We start from the raw sequence: 23,796 nt of genomic DNA, 5'->3' as shown, positions 1-23,796 counted from the left end.
TTTTTTTTTTCCACCTGGGACTTTCACCCCCCTTCCTTTCCTTGCCTCCAGTTTCTTCAACAGGGAGCTGATTTCCTTTTCGAACCCCTCAACTAGTATCCCCACAAAGCTGCTAAAGTTGGCAAACTTAGTGGGGAGGCTATCCATGACCTCCCCTTTTGGAACACAAACAAGCTCCAGGGCTTTAGGAGTTTCCAACTTCCCAGCTCTAGTCCTCACAACCTTGTCCAAAGTATCCTTCTCAGCGCTTCCTGAAGTCTCCACTAGACTACCATCTTGAAGTGGCATCTTTAGCAATCAACACCTAGAGTCCAAAAGTCCCAAGGAAGAGGAGGATCTTGGAAACCTGTTCACCTTTGCCACAAGGGCTTTGTTAGTGAACACCGCACGGGAACACACGAAGGCCGATGCAGAAGATGCCTTAAACCTCTGAACAACATCCTCGACACAACTTCTCTGCAGAATCGTCTGACTCTCTATTGAGAAATCTCTCCCTTTATGAAGCCCTAGAGGGCCATTCTCTCTCACAACCAAGTCTGAACAACCACAACCCTCACTTAAACCCGCCCCTTAGTTGAAATAAAGGATTTGTGGGCCTGACCCAAACTTATATCCTCCTTTGCTACAAAATCTGTAGCTAAATGGGCCTTAGAGGCATCCAGCCCATTAAGGCCTTGGCCCAATTGGAGACACAACTCTTGATAACTTGAGCCCCACCCAAACACCTACTGCCCAAATTCAAAGACCCTGACACCACCCCTCCATAACGGCCTGGTTCACAGGGGTTAACCAAACAGTCCCCAACTGCTTTATCAGTATGCCTTAAATCACGTTCTTAGACTTCCCCCCATGCTGTAGTCTCTATGGGACAAACAACTATCTCTTTACCTAGCTGAGTACTCTTGTCGAAGTGCTACACCACATCTCCGTCTGCAGATAGCCAAGGGCATCCCTCCTTTCCCACACTTATGCTAGTGTGTGGTCCACTCTTCACATCTTCCCGTTTCTCCAATCCGCAAACACCATTGTTGTTGCATCTGGAAGCCACCATCGAAAAACTCGGTGGAACTTCCCACTACAACTGAATGGAGAAACTGGAAGCCCTCACTACCACTTGCAACAAGCCGGGCTTTGCTCAAAGACCTAACCAAGATTCTTGCCCATTGAAGATGAGACAACAATGCAGTGTCATCATCCATGGGGACAAAACCCCCATAGCTGTCCGTTTATAGGGTATTCTAAACTGTAGTATGTTATTAATGTTTACCTTTTTGTGTGCCACTAACCAAACAAAAGACTTGATCTTAAAAGGGACTTGATCTTAAAAAGGACTTGAGATTTCCAAACAAAATTAGTAGGGAAAGAAGGAATTGAATCAAAATGGTGTCATCTGCAAATTGCGGATGAGACGCTCTTATTCTATTCCTACCTACTTTGAAGCCCTCCAATAGACTACTCTCCTTTGCTCTCAACATCATCCTAATCAACACATCAGCTATAATAGTATAAAGAAATGGGGACGGAGGATCTCCTTGTCTTAGTTCTTTAGTTGCTTTGACCTATCCTTTGGCATTTCCATTCACTAGGATTGTGAAAATTACCAAGGACAAGCAACCTCTCATCCAAGTCCTCCATCTAGGACTAAACCCCTTCCTCTCTAATACATGGTCCAGAAAATCTCAATCCACATGATCATAAGCCTTTTCAAAATCAGTTTTTAAAACTACCCCTTCCTTTCTTGGGCATCTTTTCTCATCCATCATCTCATTGGCTATCAAAGCTACATCCCAAGTTTTCTAGAGTTCTTATTGACATATTTTTTTGATAGGCTTTGTAGTCTTAAGATTCTTTTGTTGGATTGAAGATTGCTCTGCTTCACACATATAAAAGTGGTAAAGTTTCCCATTGAGTGCGTTCCTCTCCCCCCTTGGTAGCTTGAATTTAATATTGGCAGTTCATCCTTGAGTACTTGGGACCGATAGGAATTGTTAGCCTCATTCCAGGTCATAGAGGTGGCATTAGAGCTGTCTGCAATGCAGCTGGATTTGAGCTGGCCATTGAAGCACATATTGGCATTATTGGAGAATGTGACAATGACAAGAGAGTGGGGTGCCTCCAATCTTATGTTGGAGAGGTATTCAGTCAAATTTTTTACTTCTATTTTTTGGGAGGCAAATGAATGGAGAGGATCACAGAGATGTTAGCACTGGATGCATAGGATTTTAGGTATCATTGGAGTTTTGAGCCATTTGTTCTCTTGGAAGTTTAGCTCAGAAAATGAGGAAGCTAATAAACTGGCCAAAAGAGATGCCATCTCTCTGGTTGACTTTGTCGAGGACATTTTGCCCACTTGATTTTAATGGTCTGTCCTTTATCTCCATGGGTGGTTTATTATTTGTGGGGAGCTGAAGCTGTGTTTTCTCTCTAGTTCTTTTAGTGTCTATGTACGTTTTTGTTCTGAAGGGCATCTCATCCTTCTCATAAATTATTGTGCTACTCAATACAATTATGAGTCTAGTTTCTTATAAAGATACTTTTAAGATGAATAACTGTAATAAAAGTATATTGCTAAAGTTTCTGAGTTCCCAGGAGGGGAAATTTTCAAACATCTTGTCCAGACACTATGAATTGCTAAAAGATGTTTTGAAAAGGATAATCTAATCTATTGATTAACGATTAAGAGGTGAAGGAATGACCAACTATTATCTGTTTTATTTCTTGTTGATTTTGGAAACCTTTAATTTTAGCTTTGTTTTTGTAGCTCACTATGATCTTTTCTTCTTTTTGTTTTTTCTCTTTTCTTTTCATCCCCATTGTAGGAGTTACGGGCCTACCAAGCTGATATTGCAACTGTGCTGCGAAATGGTAAGGCGAACTTTCAAATTAACAACTATGTGATAGCTACTACTAGTTATGTTATTATATGAATCACCTGATGGATTTTAATGTCTTTTGAGATCCTGAAAATGTTTGCCCAATAGAACCTTAAGTAGTTTGTTTATTTTAGTGCATGTGGTAGCTTGCCTTTCTGGTGATGGATGCTGTTGGTGCTCTTATAGTCTGACACTGTTGGCTATCTTTGTAGGGACACCTTCATAGGCATGTTCTTATTGCTGTGGATCTCCCTCTCTGTTTTTGCAGTTCCCTTACACAATGCCTCCTTGAGGCATTTCTGCCCATCTTCTTTCTTATTGATTTGCTTCTTGTTGAAAGGTTGAGAAAGGAGTCAAGAGTCCACTTGGTAGTGCTTTTAGAAAACACTTATAATATAAAATGCATTTTTGGAGAAACATCACGTGTTATACAAAATTTAGAAAACATTTTTAAAAAGTTGAAAAATTACTTATAGTGATTCCTGGAGAAGAATTTGATGGATCATTCTCCTAAAAGCGCTTTTAGAGAAAACACTTCAATTAAAAACGCTTTAAATAGAAAAGTCCCAAACGCACTCTAAATCTTTAACTATCTTTTGTCTTAGGTAATTGTTGCTGCCCACTGGACTCTTAAGTTGCATGTGTGTTGAGTGGTTGTTGCCTTGATACCTATTGTTAGTAATTGAAAACTGTTCCAATTGTTTGTATCTATTCACAAGAAAGAATGCCAACATTCATTTGATTTTTATTTATTCTTCAAAGTGAAACTACGAACCATATTAGATTGCAGTATAAGTTTTTAACCTCTTGTAGCATAGTGATTCAAGGACTTGTGACACAATCTACAAACTGTGTGCCTTTGGTTTCCTGCTCTTCTTTGTTTTAATGCTGCTCATGATATTCTTCATCACCATGTTGGATAGGATTTTCGTTTGTTTGACATAGTTATATTAGCTTGTATCTCTTTAATATTATACTACATATACATTGCTGTTCGACGACACCTGTTAGTGTTTGCACAGAAATGCTAAATGAACTTAATCTTGACTCTATGAATGTTATTTTGAATCACTCTCATCACACATGTGAAATATATGTTGCAGGTTGCTTCTCCATACTACCTGCGACAGATCTTGTTCCAGGGGATATTGTAGAAGTTAGTGGTGAGTTTGTCAAATCTACTGTTTGTGAACAATATTCAGAGTCAATGTATTTTGTTCCATAATTCAACAAAACTTGGTAAGTTAACTTTAATATTTTGTTTCATTTGGAATGGATAGTGGGATGCAAAATTCCAGCTGATATGAGGATGATTGAGATGCTAAGCAATCAATTACGTGTTGATCAAGCAATTCTTACAGGTACTTCTGTTTCCAGTTCAAATGTTATAATTTTACATGACCTATATCATTTACTAAGATAGCAATCTTACTTTTTTGATCAGCTGTATTTTAGGAAGGATTCCTCATCCTTCTTATGTATTTCTTTATTCATATTTAATATATTTTTTTGTTTCTGATTAAAAAAAAATTTATCATTTACTAAGATAGATAGGAATAGATGGTAAGGATGTTGATAGGCATGCTTGAATTAAGTAATCATCCATCTCTTAGACACTTTCTCCAAAACCACATCCTAGAAATCGTTTACTCTAGTTTGCCTCCTATTGGAAGCTCATAATATTGAAGCGACATTCACCCTTTTATACAATCAAGAGAGTTGGCAAGGTGGTTCACTAGTTCTATTTATAAATGTACATCTAAAGAGCACTTTTAAAAATAATTTTTTTAATTAGAAACAAGTATATTCTTTTCAATGAATGATAAATACAAAGAAGAATGAGCAATCCTTCCATGAGATACAAATATTGATAAAAAAGTAAAAATGTATGCTATTTCACAGAACTTTCTACTATTTGTGCAGATTATGAGCGGACAAAACAATGTACACATAGTACAAAGGCTTTACATTCTCAAGGAGGAAAAAAGTCTCCAACAAAAGAAACCAATTGTTTTGCTCCTTTCCTAGCTAATCAGTCTACACCTTGATTAGCTGAGTGAGGAACCCAAGAGAAAAAGCATCTGGTTTCGCTAGCAACATTTGGAATTCTGCGATACCAACTATCAAACTTCCGTGGGCCTTTCTCCTTGTTAGACACATTAATGATGAGAACAATAGAATCTGCTACTACATTTACGTTGGAGAGATGTTGGAGAGGCACAAGGCTAGCTTGCAACAAACCCTCTAATAAAGCTAGTAGTTTTGCCTCAATAGCTGGACCCACTCCAGCAAATTTAGAGCAAGCTCTCAATATTGTACCTGAATGATTTCTGATCAAGCCTTATATACGCAATCGTCTCAGATTACCCAAAGAACATCCATCAAAGTTTAAATTTACTGTACCTACCTGCAGAAGTAACCACTCATGCAGACTTACTGGAAGAGTTGTGATGCTAGAGATTTTTTTTTATTTTTTTTTGATAGACAGTTGTGATGCTAGAGATTTATTGTTCTGTCTTTAAACCTGTGTCAGGCTTGAACATAAACCTTCAAAAAAGTGAGATGGTTACTGTGGGGGTGGAAAGATTGGCCTCTTCATTTTTTTGATTGGAAACGACGCAAAGATATATTGATAGCAAAAAGAAGTACAATAAGAAGGATGAGAAATCCTCCCACCAAAGGCAACTAAATTACAGGAAAATACACATAAACAAACGAACTCCCACTAAGGACCAATCCTTAAGGAGAACACGCCGCTATCCAATCTAGTTGAATCACATTAAGGGGAGTCCCCTTAAGTGCCTTGGAACAGAAAGCCCAAAGGGAAGCAAGGAAAACAATAGTGTCCCAAAGGAACTTTGAATTCCTAACTTTATCCTCGAAAATCCTTGCGTTTCTTTCCCACCACACAACCCGCATTAGAGCGATGCTCGCAGCTTGCCACAAAACAATCCCTCTCTTAGAATTACCGAAGCCTTTAAATTTGATGAACATCATGTCATATATACTCCTTGGAGGAACCCAATCCATCTTAGCTAGCTGAAATAACCTGTGCCACAACCCAATCGTCAAGGGACAATGAAGAAAGAGATGGTCTGCTGATTCCCCATGCTTCATGCACAGAATGCAAATATCAGGACCAAGGGCTTTGTAGGGTCTTCTCACTTGTAACATGTCATTAGTATTCACCTTCTTGTGTGCCACTAACCAAACAAAGGACTTCACTTTGAAAGGAACTTGAGAATTCCAAACGAACTTTGAAGGAAAGACCTGAGGAGATCCAGAAGATTGAGATAATGCTAGAAAAAAGGATTTGACTGAAAAAATCCCTGAAGAGGATAATGACCATAATCTGGCATCTGGGACCGAAGGAGAAAAATACAAATCATCAATGGACTGCATGAGGCCTCCTAAGTCCTCAATCTCTGAATCTGACAAGTTACGGCGGAAATTCAAATTCCAAGAGAAGGGACGAGATGGACCGAGAACTGAAGAAATAGAAACGTTTTTATCCACAACTATTCTAAATAGTCTTGGATATTGGATTCCCAAAGTTGGCCTCTTCATTCAGGTGTACGGTTGGGAACCTTCCTACCTTATATCTTGCCTTGCCTCTAAGAGTTGTTCATAATTCATGTGTGGTATGGGGTTTAGTAGAGCAGAGATTCAAAAACAGATTGGCCTCTTGGAAGAAGAAGTAATATCTATCTGGGGGGGGGGGGGGATTAACTATTTTAAAGGGTACACTATCGAGCCTTCCCATTTACTTTATGTCTCTTTTTTCAATTTCAAGGAGGGTAAGAGTTAGATTGGAAAAAGATCAGAGAGATTTTATGTGGGATAGTCATTTAGAAGTAAGGAAAAATGCATCTAGCGAGATGTGGCATTGTTTGTAAGGATAAGAAGTATGGTAGTTTTGGAATTAGGAGGCTAAAGGTATTCAACCAGGCCTTACTAAGTAAATGGTTGTCAAGGTTTGCCAATGAGCATAACATTTTGTGGAGGAAGTTTATCCAAGCTAAATATGGGGAAATGGATGGAGGATGGAGTACCCTAGGTGTGAGAGGGTCTTTTGGAATAAGCTTATTATGGAAAACAGTTCGAAGAAGCTGAGATGATTTTAAAATTAGGACATCTATTTGGGTTGAAAATGGTATGAATACTAAATTCTGGTGGGACATATGGGTGTGCGAGAGTCCATTGAAAGTGGTCTTCCCATTGCTTTTTAGTTTAGTCTCTGACAAGGATATGCTATATTAGCAAATTTATGGGAAAGGGGAAGGAATGGGGGCCATTGGTCTGTTCAGTTTAGAAAGCACTTTCAGGATTCGAAAATGGATGAGGTGTTTAGGAAGCACTTTCAAGCTTATTCATTTCAGTGAGAGTGCAAGGAGTAGGGATGGACAATTTACATGGGAAAGAAGATAGGAAAGGAAAATTCTCAGTTAAGTCCTACTATATTTCTTTTAGTGGTGAGAGTCAAGAGATGTTCCTAGCTAAAGAAATTTGGAGGTCTCTTAAGAACCTGTCTTTTTGCATGGGAAGCAGTTCGAAGGAAGATCTTAACCATAGATATCCTCATGAGAAGAGGGTGGACAATGGGAAATAGATGGAGCCTTTGCAAAGACAATGAAGAAACAACCACTCGTATTCTAATTCACTATAATAGGCCTAAAAAGTTGTGGAATCTTATTTTAGCAATGTTTGGGTTGAAATAAGGGTTTCCAAACCTAAATAGAGCTTGTTCGTAGTTTTCATAGTGTAGTTTCTTGTTCTTTTATTGTGTTGTTTAGTTTTATCTTTGGTGGGAGGATTCCTCATCCTTCTTTTGTACTTCTTTTTTCTATCAATATATATATTTGTTGTTTCCTATGAAAGCCAAGGGGATGGAGAAAAGGCAAAGGAAGGTTTGGTGCATGGTTCCCTTATGTTTATTTTGGTGCATTTAAAGAGCGTAATCAAAGGATATTCAGTGATGGAGAGATGCTAGATGTAAGACGATGGAGACTTTTTTGAAATCCTTGTTGGAGTGGCCTCATGATGCGATGGGGATGGAGATTGCCACAATGTTGGATTTTTTAGATAGCCTAAATTGTGAATGTATAGGTTGTTTTGTAGCCTACCTTGTTCAGTAGATTTTGTCTTTTTTTGAGCCTTTCGTATCCCCCCCTTTGTTAGGTGCTATTCTATTAATATATTTTTCTAGTTGCCCATCATTTTTTTTTCCTGTGTGTTAATTTATTTTCCATCTATGATGCAAAAGAGCAAACATTATATACCCAGAATGCTTGTTACTAATATTGCTTCCCCATTTTTTTTATGCACACATGGGCACACACACGCACGCATGCACGCACGCACACGCGCGCACACACACACACACACACACACACACACACATATTTGTGTTATCTGATGTCAACATTTCTTACTATAACATGTTTAGTTTGAATTGTGGTGATTCTCTTGTCCTTGATGAGTTTACAAGATTTTTTGATCAGATGCATGATCAAGTTCTTGTTGAACTTTTTCTTTGATGATGATAGGTGAGAGCTGCTCTGTTGAAAAAGAGCTTGATTCCACTGTTGCTACAAACGCTGTGTACCAAGACAAGACAAATATTCTCTTCTCGGTAAAAATTTAAAAATTTTTGTGATGAAATTGATATATATTAATTTCTCAAGCAAACATTTTTTTGTTCTTTGGGAGCTAATATGGGCCGTTTATGACATTTTTATGTGATACATGGGACACATTGTCACTCATACAAAGTTTTGCATAGCATAAAATACTTGTGTGTATAGGATACAAAGTTTTAACTCATTTTCTTGGCTATTTCAAGTGAACTTAGTCATAAATATTAAAGAAGTGTGTACATGTGGTGCATGGTTACTAGGCAAATTGTTAAAAGCTTAAATGGTCATGTATGGTAGCAGCAAAACTGCATGATCGATGGGATGTTTATATGGACTGGACTGGTGTTCAAGCCAAAATTAAATGTAAAAAGGAACTGTTCTTAATTCATGTAGGTTATACCTACCCTATAAATTCCGATGTAGACAAGATGAACACAAGGAAGGAAACAATAAAACACTGCTGGAAAGAACTCTGAGTAATTCAATTAATTACACTAAATGATTACATCTCATGTCCTTATATGCCGCACTTCATTTATTCAAGGGAAAACAAACTTAGCTAGAAAAAAAGAAAGGATAACAACCTAACTGATTCAGCTAATATTACATGCACAATAATAAGCAGAATAAAACTGATTTTTCTACACTCCTCCTTAAGCTGGACTATACAAGTTAAACATTCCCAACTTGTCAATCAATATCTCAAACAATGGTTTGGGTAGATCTTTTGTAAGAATAATCACAGCTTGCTCGGTTGTTGGGACATAAGACAAACCTTCTCTTTGATAAAGTGTTGGTCTACTTCTACATGCTTCGTCCTATCATGATGAACAAGATTGTGCAAAACATTAATGGTAACCTTGTTGTCGCTGCAAATTTTTAATGGAAGTTTTACTGTTGCTTGCAGCTCTTCTAGTAGTAACTTTAGCCATAGTAATTCGCAAATTCCATGGGCAATGACTCTAAATTTAGCTTCAACACCACTTCTTCTTGCTACCTCTATTTGCTTTTTGCTCCTCCAAGTCACCAAATTTCCCAAGACAAGTGTAGAGTAGCTTGAGGTTGATCTTTTATCATTTACAAGCACAACCTCGTCTGCATCGATGAATGCTTCTATACCCCTCTCTTTGGATTTGCCAAAAAAGAGACCTTTTCTAGGGTTACCTTTCAAATACTTTAGAATTCGATAAACAACTTCCATATGCTTCTCAAACGGTGAATGTATAAATATACTAGCACAACTTACTGCAAAGGTAATATCTGGCCTTGTATGAGATAAATAGATAAGTTTGCCCATTAAGCTTTGATATCTTCCTTTGTCCATCGGGCTTCCATTGGACTGTTCTCTCAGCTTTAAATTTGGATCCATTGGTGTGTCTATCAGCTTACATCCCAACATGCCAGTTTCATTCAACAAGTCCAATACATACTTCCTTTGACATTGAAATCCCCTGCATGCTCCTTGCAACTTTCATTCCAAGAAAATACCTTAGTTCCCAAGTCTTTCATCTTGAACTCAATTACAAGTTTTTCTTTAATCTTTCCATCTTATCTTTGTCATCTCCAATCAAAATTATATCATTAGCATAGACAATAAGAATTGTAACTTTCTCACCTCTTTGTTTGTAAAACAAAGTATGATTTGACTGAGCTTGCTTGTATTCCTTGTCGCAAAGAGCTTTGGTAAAGCGATTAAACCAAGCTCTTGGTGATTGCTTCAATGCATATAAGGGCTTTCTTAGTCTGCAAACCTTGCTATCTTCATTTTCTTTGTCAAAGCCCGACAAGAAGTTCATATAAACTTCTTTTTCCAGGTCCCCATTTAGGAACACATTTTTTACATCCAACTGTTGTAGAGGCTATTCCAGATTCACTGCAAGTGACAATAGAGAACCCAAATGGTATTTATCTTTGCAACAAGAGCAAACGTCTCTTGGTAGTATATCCTTTTGCAACAAGTCTTGCTTTGTAGTACTTGATTGATCCATCAACTCTACACTTCAAGATAAAGACCCACTTACAACCCATTGACATTTTTTTTTGATAAATAAGTAAAAGTATTGTATTACGAAGAGGTGCTAAAATAGCGGCCCAAGATGTACAGGAGAGAGACACTCACCCCTTGATAGTTGAAACAAAAAACTATTCAATAAGATATACTAAGAACAACCCCTCCCTCATCTTCCCTTATCAGACGGGAGATTGTTAGTAGACTAAAGGAGTTGGGATGTTTGGGCTTTGGGAAGACTTCTATAAGAAATATTGCTCTCTTAGGGAAATGGCTTTGGAGGTTCCCTAGAGAAAGGAGTGGTCTTTGGCATAAGGTTATTGCGAGTATATATGGGACACATCCTAATGGATGGGATGCCAATATGGTGGTTAGATGGTCACACAGATGTCCTTGGAAAACTATTGTTTAAGTTTTCTAGGAGTTTTCCCCTTTTGTTTGCTTAGTAGTGGGCAATGGGGAGAGAATTCGTTTTTGGGAAGACCTTTGGTGGGGTAACCAAACTTTGTGTTCTCAATTTGCTGATCTTTACAGAGTTATTTCTGTGAAAAACCTCATTGTCTCAAATGTCCTTGGCAATTCCTTTCCTCCGTCTTGGAATTTTAACTTTCGCCGCAATCTTATGGATTCGGAAATTGATCTCCTTCAGAGATTAATGTCCTCCCTTAGTTCTGTGTTTTTCTCTCCTTCTTTATCAGATTCAAGAGCGTGGTCTTTGTCTTCGTCAGGTTTGTTTTCAGTGAAATTTTTTTTCTTGGCCTTGTCAAAAGTCTCAAATCCTATATTGTTCTTTCCGGCCAAGTTCTTATGGAGTTCAAAAGTCCCTTCAAAGGTTAAGGCCCTCGCTTGGTTAGTAGCATATGGGAAGGTAAACACCAATGACAAGTTGCGATTGAGAAGACCTTACAAAACCCTCTGTCCTCAATGGTGCATTATTTGCAAAGGAAATGGAGAGTCGATTGACCACCTTTTTCTTCATTGTCCCGTTACCATTGGACTCTGGCACAGGTTGTTCGATCTAGTAGGGTTGGTTTGGGTCCCTCCAAGGAGTCTTGAGGACATGTTGGTTATTACTTTTAAAGGCTTGGGGAACTCATTAAGAGGCAAGACACTTTGGCAAATTGCTTGCCTTACTTTGATTTGGATGGTGTGGCAAGAGAGAAACAATAGGATCTTTGAGGATAAAGGGAGAACGGAAGAGATGGTATGAGATTTGATTCGGTTTTATTCTTCTTTATGGGCTTCTTGTACTGAAGCTTTTAGAGGAGTTCCTCTAAATGTTTTACAACTCAACTGGATTGCGGTTTGCGTTTCAAAAGTTTGAAGATTGATGGGGTTTATCTTTGTTTTTAGAGTTCTCTTGTTGGGAGTTTTCTCCTTTGTTCAATTTGTGTAGGAAGGACCTCTCATCCTTCCCTTGGTTTTTTCTCTTTTTTTTGTTTCTTTTTTCTCTCCTGTATCTGTTCTTATATTAATATATTCTTCTTCGTTTCTGATAAAAAAAAAAAAAAACCAACCTCCCTCATCGGGAACCTACCCAATCAATGAAATCTCTTAACATCGAAGGGCCATCTTTTATAAACAATTTAGTCTCCGACCAAAGTAAATATACAAAGGAAGTTTTCAACCTTTGGAGGGACAACACACTGTCTTCAAAGGCAATTCTATTCCTTGCCTTCCAAACTGATCAAAACAAGTATTAAGGGCCCGCTTTCTAAACTGTCCTACACTTTTTACCCATGAAAGACCCCTTCCATACGAAGGAAAGAAATACCCAACACACTTCAAACACAGTAAAGAACAACTTCCACACATCCCTTGTCTTTTCGCAATGGAGAAGAAGATGGTTGATGGACCCCTCATGTGCTTGGCAAAAATAACATCTATTTGCTAAAGCCCAACCCCTCTTTTCCCTTGGTTTCTGCACAATTTCCCATGTTTTATTTGTTTTGAGGGCTTGCATCTCTTCTATTCCAGCTTTCCTCCACTTTGGATCTCTCCAGGCTTCTTGTATGCTTTTTGGTATCTCTACGATTGCCAGATTAGCAGCCAACAATTGAATAGGTTGTGATAAATGGTCACAAGATACAAAATTTGAAATGGGAAGTTTTGTGCATGATCTGGTACCTTTTCTCATAGCTATGGGAGTGTCTAACTTCTTTATGTTCAAACCCGGTTCTGGGTCGGATTCGGATTTAGCACCAAATGTGGAGACTCCATGGAATTCAAATTTTGAACCTTGGGAAGTGAATTTTTTGAATTTTTTTGTGGATTAGGCGCAGCAGAAAGAGAGAAATCAAGAGAAATATCCTAAAAATATTCCCATGGTTCCGGATTTGACTTTAAATTGTTAGGATTTGTTTCCTAAAAAAAAAATCTTTCACACACTCTCTCCTTGAAGAGATTTTTTTGATAAAAAGGGCAATCTTCAAAAAACATAACATCCATAGAAGTGAAATGTTTTCTTTTCTCAGAAGAATAACACTAATACCCTTTTTGAGCGGTTGAATATCCTAAGAACATACATTTAAGTGAATGAGGTTCCAATTTGCTACAATTTTGATCATGATTGTGAACAAATGTAGAACAACTGAAAGTTTTCAAATCCAGGTAGAAAACGTGTGTGATTTTGGATAAGACTCAAGCAAACAATTTAATGGGGTTTGACAATTTAAAACACAAATTTGGCATCTAATTAATCAAATAACAAGTAGTTGGAATAGCACCCCCCTAAAAATATTTTGGAACATTTGCAGTAAACATTAACGCTCAAGCCACCTCTAATAGATGATTTTTTCTTTCAAAAATCTCATTTTGTTGTAGAGTATTAACACAAGAACTTTGATGAATCATCCTATTTTTAATAAGAAATTTGCCTAACACCGTGTTGAAATATTCAGTTCCATTATCAATGCAAAAAACTCAAACATTCTTATTACATTAAGTTTTAATCATGGAATGAAAATTTTGAAAAACTTGTGACATTTCGGATTTTGCTTTTAGAAGATATACCCAACAAACGCGTGTATAATCGTCTATGACTGTGATTAACCACCTTTTATTTGTGAGACTTTGAATATGAGAAGGATCCCATATATCACTATGAATTACCATGATGCTTCAAAAGCATGATATGGAATAGTAGGAAAAGAAACACTTTTTTGTTTTGCAAACCAACAAATTTCACATTGAAAGGAATCATGACTTTGAAACAATGATGGAAACACATGCTTCTCACAAAAAGAAAAGAAAAAAGGAAACACATGCTTTAATACTGAAAACTTGGATGGTGCATAACTTTAATTTGGGTTGTGTGGCGGGAAAGAAATGCCAGGATATTTGAGGACAAAGCTAGGAATTCAGAGATCTTTGGGATTCCATTCATTTCCTTACTTCTCTTTGGGCTTTTTGTTCCACGGTTTTTAAGGGCATTCCCCTTAACGTGTTACAACTAGATTGACTAGCAATGTGTAGTTCCAACGGGACGGTCTAGTCAAGGGAGACTGTTTGTAGTTATCTTAGTGTAGTGTCTTGTTATCTTTTTGTGTCGTTTAGTTTCATCTTTGGTGGGAGGATTCCTCATCCTTCTATTGAATTTTTTTTCTATCAATATATACGTGTTGTTTCCTATAAAAAAAAATACTGAAAACTTGGATGTCCTAATTGATGATGTAACCTCATTATTTCTTGTTCTCTTGAGGAAGAATTGCACATAGCGGTTTGAACTTGACCACGCACAGAAATGTGTTTCTCAAAGTAGTATAGCCCTTTGAATTCCTAGCACTGTCAATCGTCCTCCTTGAAATTTAGTCTTGAAACGCATAGTTGGAAGGAGAAAAATTAACCACACAATATAAATCGTTTGTAATTTTACTTATAGAAAGAAGATTGCATGATAATTAAGCATGTAAAACTTCTTTCAATGTTATGATATGACTTATTTAGTAGTGTTGATTCCTGTAACCATCAAATAGGATCTGTCAACAATCTTAATGTTGTGGTTCCTTGGACTAGGAATGTATGATGTGAACTTCTCGCATTTGGTCATGTGATCTGTAGCCCTTGAGTCAATAATCCAGAGTTCTCTTTTTCCTGTCATATGACTAAAAGTAGTTAGAGTTTTACCTTTCTGAACCATGTGGGACGAATTGACATTGAATTGTTGTGTAGAGAAGTATTTGCAGAGTTGCTCTATTTGCTTTTTAGAGATTGTCATTCCTAGTTTTCTCAACCTTGGGTTCATGCACACTTTGGAGTCCTCTGGCATCTCGTCCTCTATCTTTGCTTGGGGTCTAATTTGTTGGTTTTCCATGCAATTTCCAACAATTCTCTTTTGTATGGTGTGGGTTTTGGCAATGGTCACACCAAAGTTGGCCCTTTTTATTTCCATGTGAGTTAGAAACTCTCGCCATTAAGGAAAAATTTTTCGCTTACTGGAGAAGATGAGTATCCAAGCATCACCCTCTTTTGATACTCTTCTCGGCAGACTTCAGAAAAAAACTTTTTTATTTTGTGATAGTGGCTTCATTCCAATAATACGACCTCGAACTTCATCTAAATCTTTGTTGAGTCTAGCAAGAAAATCATAGATCCTATCTTTATCCATCATTTTCCTATACATAAGGCCATTTCCCGGATCTTTCCAATTGCAATTGTTGAAAAGATCTACTTCCTGCCACAATTTTGTCAAGTTGTTAAAATATTAGGTAACATCTTGTTCTCTTTGCCTTAGATTTCCTGCTTTGTTTCACAGTTTGAACATCTGAGAGGAATTTTCCTAATCCGAGTATGCTCTTGTAATTGCATCCTAAATTCCCTTAGCCATAAGAAAAAGTAAATATGTGTCTCTAATTTTGTCTTCCATGGTTCTATGCGTCCCAGTTTGAAAATGAGGGATCATCTCCACTCGGTTTGAGGATGGTACCATCCAAATAACCCATTCTCCCTTTACCACAAATGACCATTTCAACGGGTTTAGACCATTGAAGAAAATTTTTCCCATTTAGCTTATGGTTCGTGATACGGAGAGAGGTATTTTCAGAGAAAGCAGTTGGAGCAATTGTAGGGATTGACTGAGAAGTACCTGAGGCAACCTTAGAGCCATTGCCCCTGCTTGCTCTAGTCATGGCCATTTTAACCATTGTTTCCCTCAACTTAACGCTACTTAACCTAGCTCTGATACCAACAAGATGAACACAAGGAAGGAAACGATAAAACACTACTAGAAAGAACTCGGAGTAATTCAATTAATTAAACTAAATGATTATAGCTCATGTCCTTATATGCTGGACTTCCTTTATTCTAGGGAAAACAAACTTAGCTAAAAAACAAGAGAGTAAATAGCAACCTAATTAATTCATCTAATATTATGTGGACAATAATAAGCAGAATAAAACTGATTTTTCTACATATAGCTTATATTTAATCTTTGTGCTTTACTAAAATACTTTGAAATGGTCTTATTGGGAATTGAAGCAAAGTAGGCTGGAAAGTCTTCCTCCTCTTTACCTTGTTGCTTTATATTTGAAGCATAGATAGACAAATATATGTTAATCTTATATATTTTTACATGTAACTTAGGAATTGTTAAGCATGAAAGGTGGCAAGAATGGTGGTCTTAGTTCTTTGGTTGGAGACTTTATATGAATTGCTGATTTCAACACTTGTCATCCTCAACTTTATAGATCTTGTAAAGAAATGTTTGTTGAACAATTTAGGCATCTATCTAGTATAATATGCATCTCACATGGTGTTGTCACCCATGTGCAATAGTTCACAATTTAGAGTGGTTGATGCTTGAATTGATCCGATAGTGGTAAGCAAATGTAGTTATTTCTTGATGTGTTTCTAAGGTAGAGGTTCTTTATAATTGTTAGTTAAAATGTTATTGTACAAGAGTTTTTGACTTTTGCCTTTACAGTAAATACTTTTGTGTGTGTAAGAAACAACTTTTTCATTGCATTAATATTTTATTGATTTATTTCTGTTTTCCTCATTTTTATACTATCTATAACATGTTTATTTTTTCCTATTTCTTTATGTTTTTCTATCTTGAGTATTGCTTAAAAAAACTTTTGTGGATGGCTATTCAAAGTTGAGAAAATATTTTTGATGGGTAAAACAAAACGACAATAGTGCACCCCAAACCTCTAACCGAAAATTTAAAGACCGGCCTTTCCTTAGGGAAACACTCAGTAACCCTGAGGAGCGTGGTGTCTCAAGTGAGGCTTTGTTCCCAGAGCTGGAACCTTCCACCCTCCCGTTGGAAGGTTTTTAGGTTGAGGGACTTACGCCTAGGAAGATGGTCAAGGTTCAGTCGGTTTTGGAGAGTTTGAGGATTAGAATTGTCAGGGATAATGGAAAAGGTGTGGAAGGAGAGAACAAGAGTGCTCTCTCTGCGGACAAGGTTTACTCCAGAAGAAAGAGGAAAAATGACTCTGGAACTCGAGGAGAGGATTAGTACTGGGTGCTGGTTGTGTTGGGTTGTTTTTGTTTTCATGAAGATCTTAAGTTGGAACACAAGAGGTTTAGGATCTAGGAAGAAAAGGAGGACTATGAGAAGGTTTTTAAGTACTCAAAACCCAGATGTGGTGATGCTTCAAGAAACAAAGCGAGAAATTTGGGATAGGAGGTCTGTGAGTAGTGTTTGGAAAGGTAGAAGTCTGGAATGGGCTGCTCTTCCTGCTTGTGGGGCGTCGGGGGGGATTGTGATTTTGTGGGATTCAATTAAGTTCAAGTGTACAGAGAAGGTGTTAGGATCTTTCTCTGTAACTGTAAAATTGAACTCTGATGAGGAAGGGTCTTTTTGGTTAACCTCAGTGTATGGCCCGAATAAGTCTTTGTGGAGGAAGGACTTTTGGTTGGAGCTTCAAGACCTGTATGGTTTGACTTTCCCAAGGTGGTGCGTAGGAGGGGATTGTAATGTGATCAGGAGGATATCTGAGAAGATGGGTGACTCTAGGTTAACAGTCAACATGAGGTGTTTTGACGAGTTTATAAGGGAGAGTGGTTTGTTGGATCCCCCTCTAAGGAATGCGTCTTTTACATGTTCAAACATGCAAGTCGATCCTATTTGCAAGAGGTTGGATAGGTTTTTGTTCTCTTCTGAGTGGGATTCTTTTTTCTCTCAAAGTATTCAAGAGGCCTTTCCTAGATGGACCTCTGATCATAGCCCAATTTGTTTGGAAACTAATCCTTTAAAATGGGGACCGACTCCTTTTAGGTTTGAGAATATGTGGTTGCTCCATCCTGAGTTTAAAGAGAAGTTTAGAGATTGGTGGCAAGAGTGTACGGTTGAAGGTTGGGAAGGTCACAAGTTTATGAGGAAACTAAAGTTTATTAAATCAAAGTTGAAAGAGTGGAATATAGTGGCCTTTGGAGATTTAAGAGAGAGGAAAAAACACATTCTTTCGGACTTAGGCAAAATTGATCTAATTGAATAAGAAGGGAATTTAAATCTTGATCTGGTTTCGGAAAGGACCTTAAGAAGGAAGGAGCTAGAGGATTTGTTATTAAAGGAAGAGGTTCAATGGAGACAAAAATCTAGGGTTAAGTGGATTAAAGAAGGGGACTGCAACTCTAAGTTTTTTTTACGGAGTGGCCACTGGAAGAAGAAGCAGGAAGTTCATTAAGTCTCTGATTTCTGAGAGGGGGGAGACTTTAAGTAACATTGAGGTTATTTCTGTGGAGATTGTAAATTTCTTTGGGAATCTCTATTCCAAACCTGAAGGTGACTCTTGGAGGATTGAAGAGATTGATTGGGCCCCTATTTCTGGAGAGAGTGCAGTTTGGTTGGATAGACAGTTTCTGAAGAGGAGGTTCGAATGGCAGTTTTCCAATTGAATAAGGAAAAGGCCCCTGACCCTGATGGCTTTACTATAGCAGTTTATCAAGAGTGTTGGGATGTGATAAAAGAGGATCTTATGAGGGTGTTTTTTGAGTTCCACACTAAGGGGGTTATAAATCAAAGTACAAATGCGACATTCATTGCTATGGTGCCTAAGAAAAGCCAAACTTTTAAAATCTCAGATTATAGACCTATTAGCTTGGTTACAAGTTTATATAAGATAATTGCTAAGGTCTTATCAGGGCGTTTACGCAAAGTTCTACATGAAACAATCTTTGGCTCTCAAGGAGCCTTTGTGGAAGGGAGATCTTGGATGAGGGGCTGTTTGTCTTCATCTAGTTTTGCAATCCTAGTTAATGAGAATGCAAAGGGTTGGGTGAAGGCCTCTAGAGGTTTGAGACAGGGAGACCCTCTTTCTCATTTCCTTTTTACTCTAGTAGCAGATGTTCTAAGTAGGTTGATGATTAGAGCAGAGGAAACTGGGATAATTGAGGGTTTCTTTGTGGGGAGGGATAGGACTAGAGTGTCTTTGTTACAATTTGCTGATGATACCATTTTTTTCTCTAAAGCCTCTTTGGATCATCTTCAAAACCTCAAGATTATCCTTTTGGTTTTTCGGCAAGTATCTGGTTTAAAAATCAACTTAGAAAAAAGCACCATTTCAGGTATTAACACTAGGCAAGAGCTGTTGTCTAGTTTGACTTTGGTTTTGGATTGCAGAGTGTCAGAGTGACATTTGTCTTATTTAGGCCTTCCTTTGGGAGGGAACCCAAAGACAATAGGCTTTTGGGATCCAGTGGTTGAGAGAATTTTGAGGAGGCTGGATGGGTGGAAAAAGGACTATTTGTCTTTGGGAGGGAGGATTACTTTAATTTAGTCTTGTTTGTCTCACATCCCTAGCTACTTCCTCTCCTTCTTTAAAATCCTAGTATCAATAGCTTCAAAGATTGAGAAGATGCAAAGGGATTTTCTCTGGTCTGGGGCGGGGGAAGGGAAGAAAGATCACCTTATCAGATGGGAGGTTGTTAGTAGACCAAATGAGATGGGAGGTTTGGGCTTTGGGAAGACTTCTATGAGAAATATTGCTCTCTTAGGGAAATGGCTGTGGAGGTTCCCTAGAGAAAGGAGTGGTCTTTGGCATAAGGTTATTGCGAGTATATATGGGACACATCCTAATGGATGGGATGCCAACACAGTGGTTAGATGGTCACACAGATGTCCTTGGAAGGCTATTGCTCAAGTTTTCCAGGAGTTCTCACCTTTTGTCCTCCTAGTGGTGGGCAATAGGGAGAGAATTCGGTCATGGGAAGATCTTTGGTGGGAAAACCAAACTTTGTGCTCTTAATTTGCTGATCTTTACAGAGTTATTTCTGTGAAAAACCTCACTATCTCAAATGTCCTTGGCAATTCCTTACCATTGTCTTGGAATTTTAACTTTCGCCGCAATCTAACGGATTCAGAAATTGATCTCCTTCAGAGATTAATGTCCTCTCTTAATTCCGTGTTTTTTTCCCCTTCTTAATCAGATTCAAGAGCGTGGTCTTTGTTTTCGTCAGGCTTGTTTTTAGTGAAATTTTTTTTTCTTGGCCTTGTCAAAAGTTTCAAATCCTTTAATTTTCTTTCGACAAAGTTTTTATGGAGCTCAAAAGTCCCTTCAAAGGTTAAGGCCCTCGCTTGGTTAGTAGCACATGGGAAGGTAAACACTAATGACAAGTTGCAATTGAGAAGACCCTACAAAGCCCTCTGTCCTCAATGGTGCATTCTTTGCAAAGGAAATGGAGAGTCGATTGACCACCTTTTTCTTCATTGTCCCGTTACCATTGGACTTTGGCACAGGTTATTCAATCTTCTAGGGTTGGTTTGGGTCCCTCCAAGGAGCCTTGAGGACATGTTGGTTATTACTTTTAAAGGCTTGGGGAACTCATTAAGAGGCAAGACACTTTGGCAAATTGCTTGCCTTACTTTGATTTGGATGGTGTGGCAAGAAAGAAACAATAGGATCTTTGAGGATAAAGGGAGAACGGAAGAGATGGTTTGTGATTTGATCTGGTTTTATTCTTCTCTATGGGCTTCTTGTACTGAAGCTTTTAGAGGAGTTCCACTAAACATTCTACAACTCAATTGGATTGGGGTTTGCGTTTCAAAAGTTTGAAGATTGATGGGGTTTATCTTTGTTTTTAGAGTTCTCTTGTTGGGAGTTTTATCCTTTGTTCAATTTGTGTAGGAAGGACCTCTCATCCTTCCCTTGGTTTTTTTCTCTTTCTATTGTCTCTTTTTTCTCTCCTGTATTTGTTCTTATATTAATATAATCTTCTTCATTTCTGATTAAAAAAAAAAAAAAAGTACATGAGAAGTATACAATGGATGCATAAAGATGTCACCAAACGAAGAAAAGGGTAACAAAAAACACCATCCCCTCAAAAAAAGGTTAACCAATTAACAAAATCTATTATAGAAGGAGGACCTAAAACTATAAGCAGTTTAGATCAAGTGTTTTAGCCCTTGAAAAGAATGCTCCTCATTTTCAAACGAATTACTATTTCTGTCCTTCCAAATTGTCTAGAATAAGTGTAAGGAAGCAACCCGCCATGTCTTTTTGTGTTTTTTTACCCACAAAAGAGCCATGTCTTTTTGTGTTTTTTTACCCACAAAAGAGCCATGTCATTCTTAGAGTGTCTTTTTAGTTAAGAAGGGAATCATCCACAACATGCCAAACAGGGAAAATAGTAAATGCCATAAAAGTGTTTTCTTGATGTAGTGAATGAGGATGTGATCACTAGATTTTTCCTTTAATGACAAAGCAAATATTTTTTTGCCAAAGATCATCTTCTCCCCTGTAAATGACCTAAGGTTTAAAATCTTATTCCATGTAACCTTCCATGCAAAAAAGCCCATGTTCGGCGACACCTAAGAGTTCCAAATAGCATTTGTTGGAAAAGAAATTAGACTTCTTGCTTCTAAGCTAAGTATTAGGCTTTAATAGAAAATTTATCATTTGTTGACTCTGTCCAGATCACCTTGTGTTCCTCATTCTTGCACACCCTCTTCCCTTGTAGTCTCATAAGTCCTCCACAATTTCCACCTCCTAATCATTTAGAAGCCTAGAGAAGTAGGGGGCCCAACAATCCCTTCATATGATTGGTTCCAAACATCTTCCATCCAAGCCTCCTTAGAAACAACAATAGCAAATAAAGATGGAAAAGTAATATAGGCGGTTAGTTACCACATCACTCGTCCTTCCAAATCTCACCTTCCACCATTACCCACTTAGAAAGCAACTCTACTTGTAAAAATATCCCAATCCTTCCTAATGGCTTTCCATAATACTACTCCATACCCTTCTCTCACTTCACAAGAGCGCCGTCCTTCTTCATTTTCCTCATATTTTCCACTTATGACTTACTTCCAAAAGGACCCCCTATCCTCAACATAATGTCAACTCCATTTATAAAGCAGGGTTTTGTTGAGTGTTGATGGATTGGTAACTCCTAGACCATTCTTACTTTTGTTTGAACAAATAATAGCTTACCTTACTGAATGTTGTTTCCGCTCAAGTGCCCCCTTTTCCCATTGGAAATTCCTTTGCTTTAACCTTGATTGTCCTTGGAATGCAAAATAAGGACATAAAATAGATAGACATACTAGATAAAGTGCTATAAATGAGGATTAGTCTCCTATCTTTGGAGATATAATGTCCTTTACATATAGCTAATCTTTTATAGGACTTCTTCTATATTCCATTCCAGACCACCATAGACTTAAATAGAACTCTTGAAAGGAAGACCTAGGTAAGAAGACGGGAGTACACCCACCTTGCAATCAAACTCTAGAGCCAACTCTTCTTAGTTCTCTAACCTTCTTGTTGGAATTAACTTGCTCTTTTCCAAATTAATTCTCAATCTTGAAATGGCCTCAAACTACATGAGCATCCAACTCAAATAAGGCAATTGGTCATGAGAAGACTCACAAAATACTAAAATATCATTGATAAACGACAAATGAGAAACTTCCACTCCCTCTCCACCTTTGCCTCTTACTTGCCAACCTGATATGAAACTTTAACCTTAGCCCTCTTAAGTAGACAACTAAGAGCCTTCATGACAATTACAAATAAGTAGAGCGAGAAAAGGTTCCCTTGCCTCAAACCTTTGGCAAAAGACCAACAGAGTGCCATTAACAAAAACAGAATATCTAATCAGATATGTTGGCCTTAACTTAGGGGAGAATGAGAGCTAGGAGAGCAGTTGGTGGCCCCAGGGGAGGAAGAAGCTGGTTTGGGGTGGAGTCCAAATCTTTCGAGATTCTGGTTGAGGAGTTCGGAGGAAAGTTGAAAGGGTGCATATGGGAGAGAAGTAAAGGTATTTCCTCTTGGATTAGATTCGGGGATGCGAGCCTTCGGTGCTTACTGGATGGAGTAGAAACCTACTGCAGAGAGTATAGTAATCGAGGAGGGGCCATTGGCTGGGAGGAGGAGAACAGGAAATACAAGCTGGAGCGAAGGTTGAATGAGGCTGGGAGGTTCATTCTTTGCTCAGTGCGTGATTCTGAATCAAAAAAGTTCAGTTTAATCTTTCCAGAGGGGAAGGGACAGTCTCTGGGATGGAATTTATTGGCCGAGAGATTGAGAGAACTTGGAGTGGCTCCTTCTGGTGTCTTTCTGGATACCAAAGGACCAGAGGACTCGACGAGGGAGAAAGGAGTATCGAAGGTGCAGTGGCGGGAGAAAGGGGTAGAGCTGAAATCCTATGCAGATGCTGTTAAGATAAGTCCAAGAAGGGTAGGACAATCTGTCTGGTTAGAGGTGGGGGAAAGAGAGGTGCGAGAAAGGATTGATCAGTTGAGACAGTGCTTGGTAGGTTGGTGGGGACTCAACTCAGCTTCCGTACCTGAGTTGGAGTATGTTAGGAGATGGGCGGTGCAGCATTGGGCTTTGAAGGGGAATCTAAGGGTTGCTATGATAGGCAGGGGATTATTGTTATTTGAGTTCGAGTCTTCAAGGGAGGCTGAACGTGTTTTAGCTAGAGGTGTAAGAAACATTAAGGAGAATGTTATTGTTTTGAATAGATGGAACCCTGAGGTGGGGTGTCTCTGTAAGGATTCAAGCGCGAAAGAAGCCTGGGTAAGGGTGGTTGGGATCCCCCTTCACTTGTGGAGCACGAAGATTTTTAAAAGAATAGGGGATGGGTGTGGAGGCTTTGTTGCTATGGATGATATTTCGTTGTCTTCGTCTGAGATGCAGTGGGCTCGGATTCTTGTGAAATGGGTGGATTGGGAGCTTCCTAGCTCTATCCAAATTGTTGTGGGGTCGGGTTGTTATTCCCTGCAACTTTGGTGGGAGCTCCTCCTTGGTTCTCGCAGGTGGTGCCGGCGGGAAGCAGCAGCGGGGAGGGTGGTTCAAGGGGTGGAGAAGAAGATGGTGGAAGTCAAAGGGGG

General features: G+C 38.4%; 1 protein-coding gene across 3 annotated transcripts in view; it reads left to right on the top strand.

Annotated features, from left to right (window-relative positions):
- LOC117906937 (calcium-transporting ATPase 3, endoplasmic reticulum-type) overlaps positions 1–23,796 on the top strand; it is an 89,829-nt gene that overhangs the window by 7,952 nt on the left and 58,081 nt on the right. For all 3 annotated transcript variants that reach the window (XM_034820221.1, XM_034820222.1, XM_034820223.1), the window contains 4 exons: positions 2,820–2,865; positions 3,977–4,036; positions 4,154–4,234; positions 8,420–8,505. In XM_034820221.1, coding sequence (XP_034676112.1) covers positions 2,820–2,865; positions 3,977–4,036; positions 4,154–4,234; positions 8,420–8,505 — 273 coding nt within the window. The remainder of the gene's footprint in view (positions 1–2,819; positions 2,866–3,976; positions 4,037–4,153; positions 4,235–8,419; positions 8,506–23,796) is intronic.

This window comes from Vitis riparia, chromosome 18 (genome assembly GCF_004353265.1).
Source record: "Vitis riparia cultivar Riparia Gloire de Montpellier isolate 1030 chromosome 18, EGFV_Vit.rip_1.0, whole genome shotgun sequence".
Classification (NCBI taxonomy): Eukaryota; Viridiplantae; Streptophyta; class Magnoliopsida; order Vitales; family Vitaceae; genus Vitis; species Vitis riparia.
Note: the sequence above shows the minus strand (reverse complement) of the source record. Positions and strands in the feature narration are given on the sequence as shown.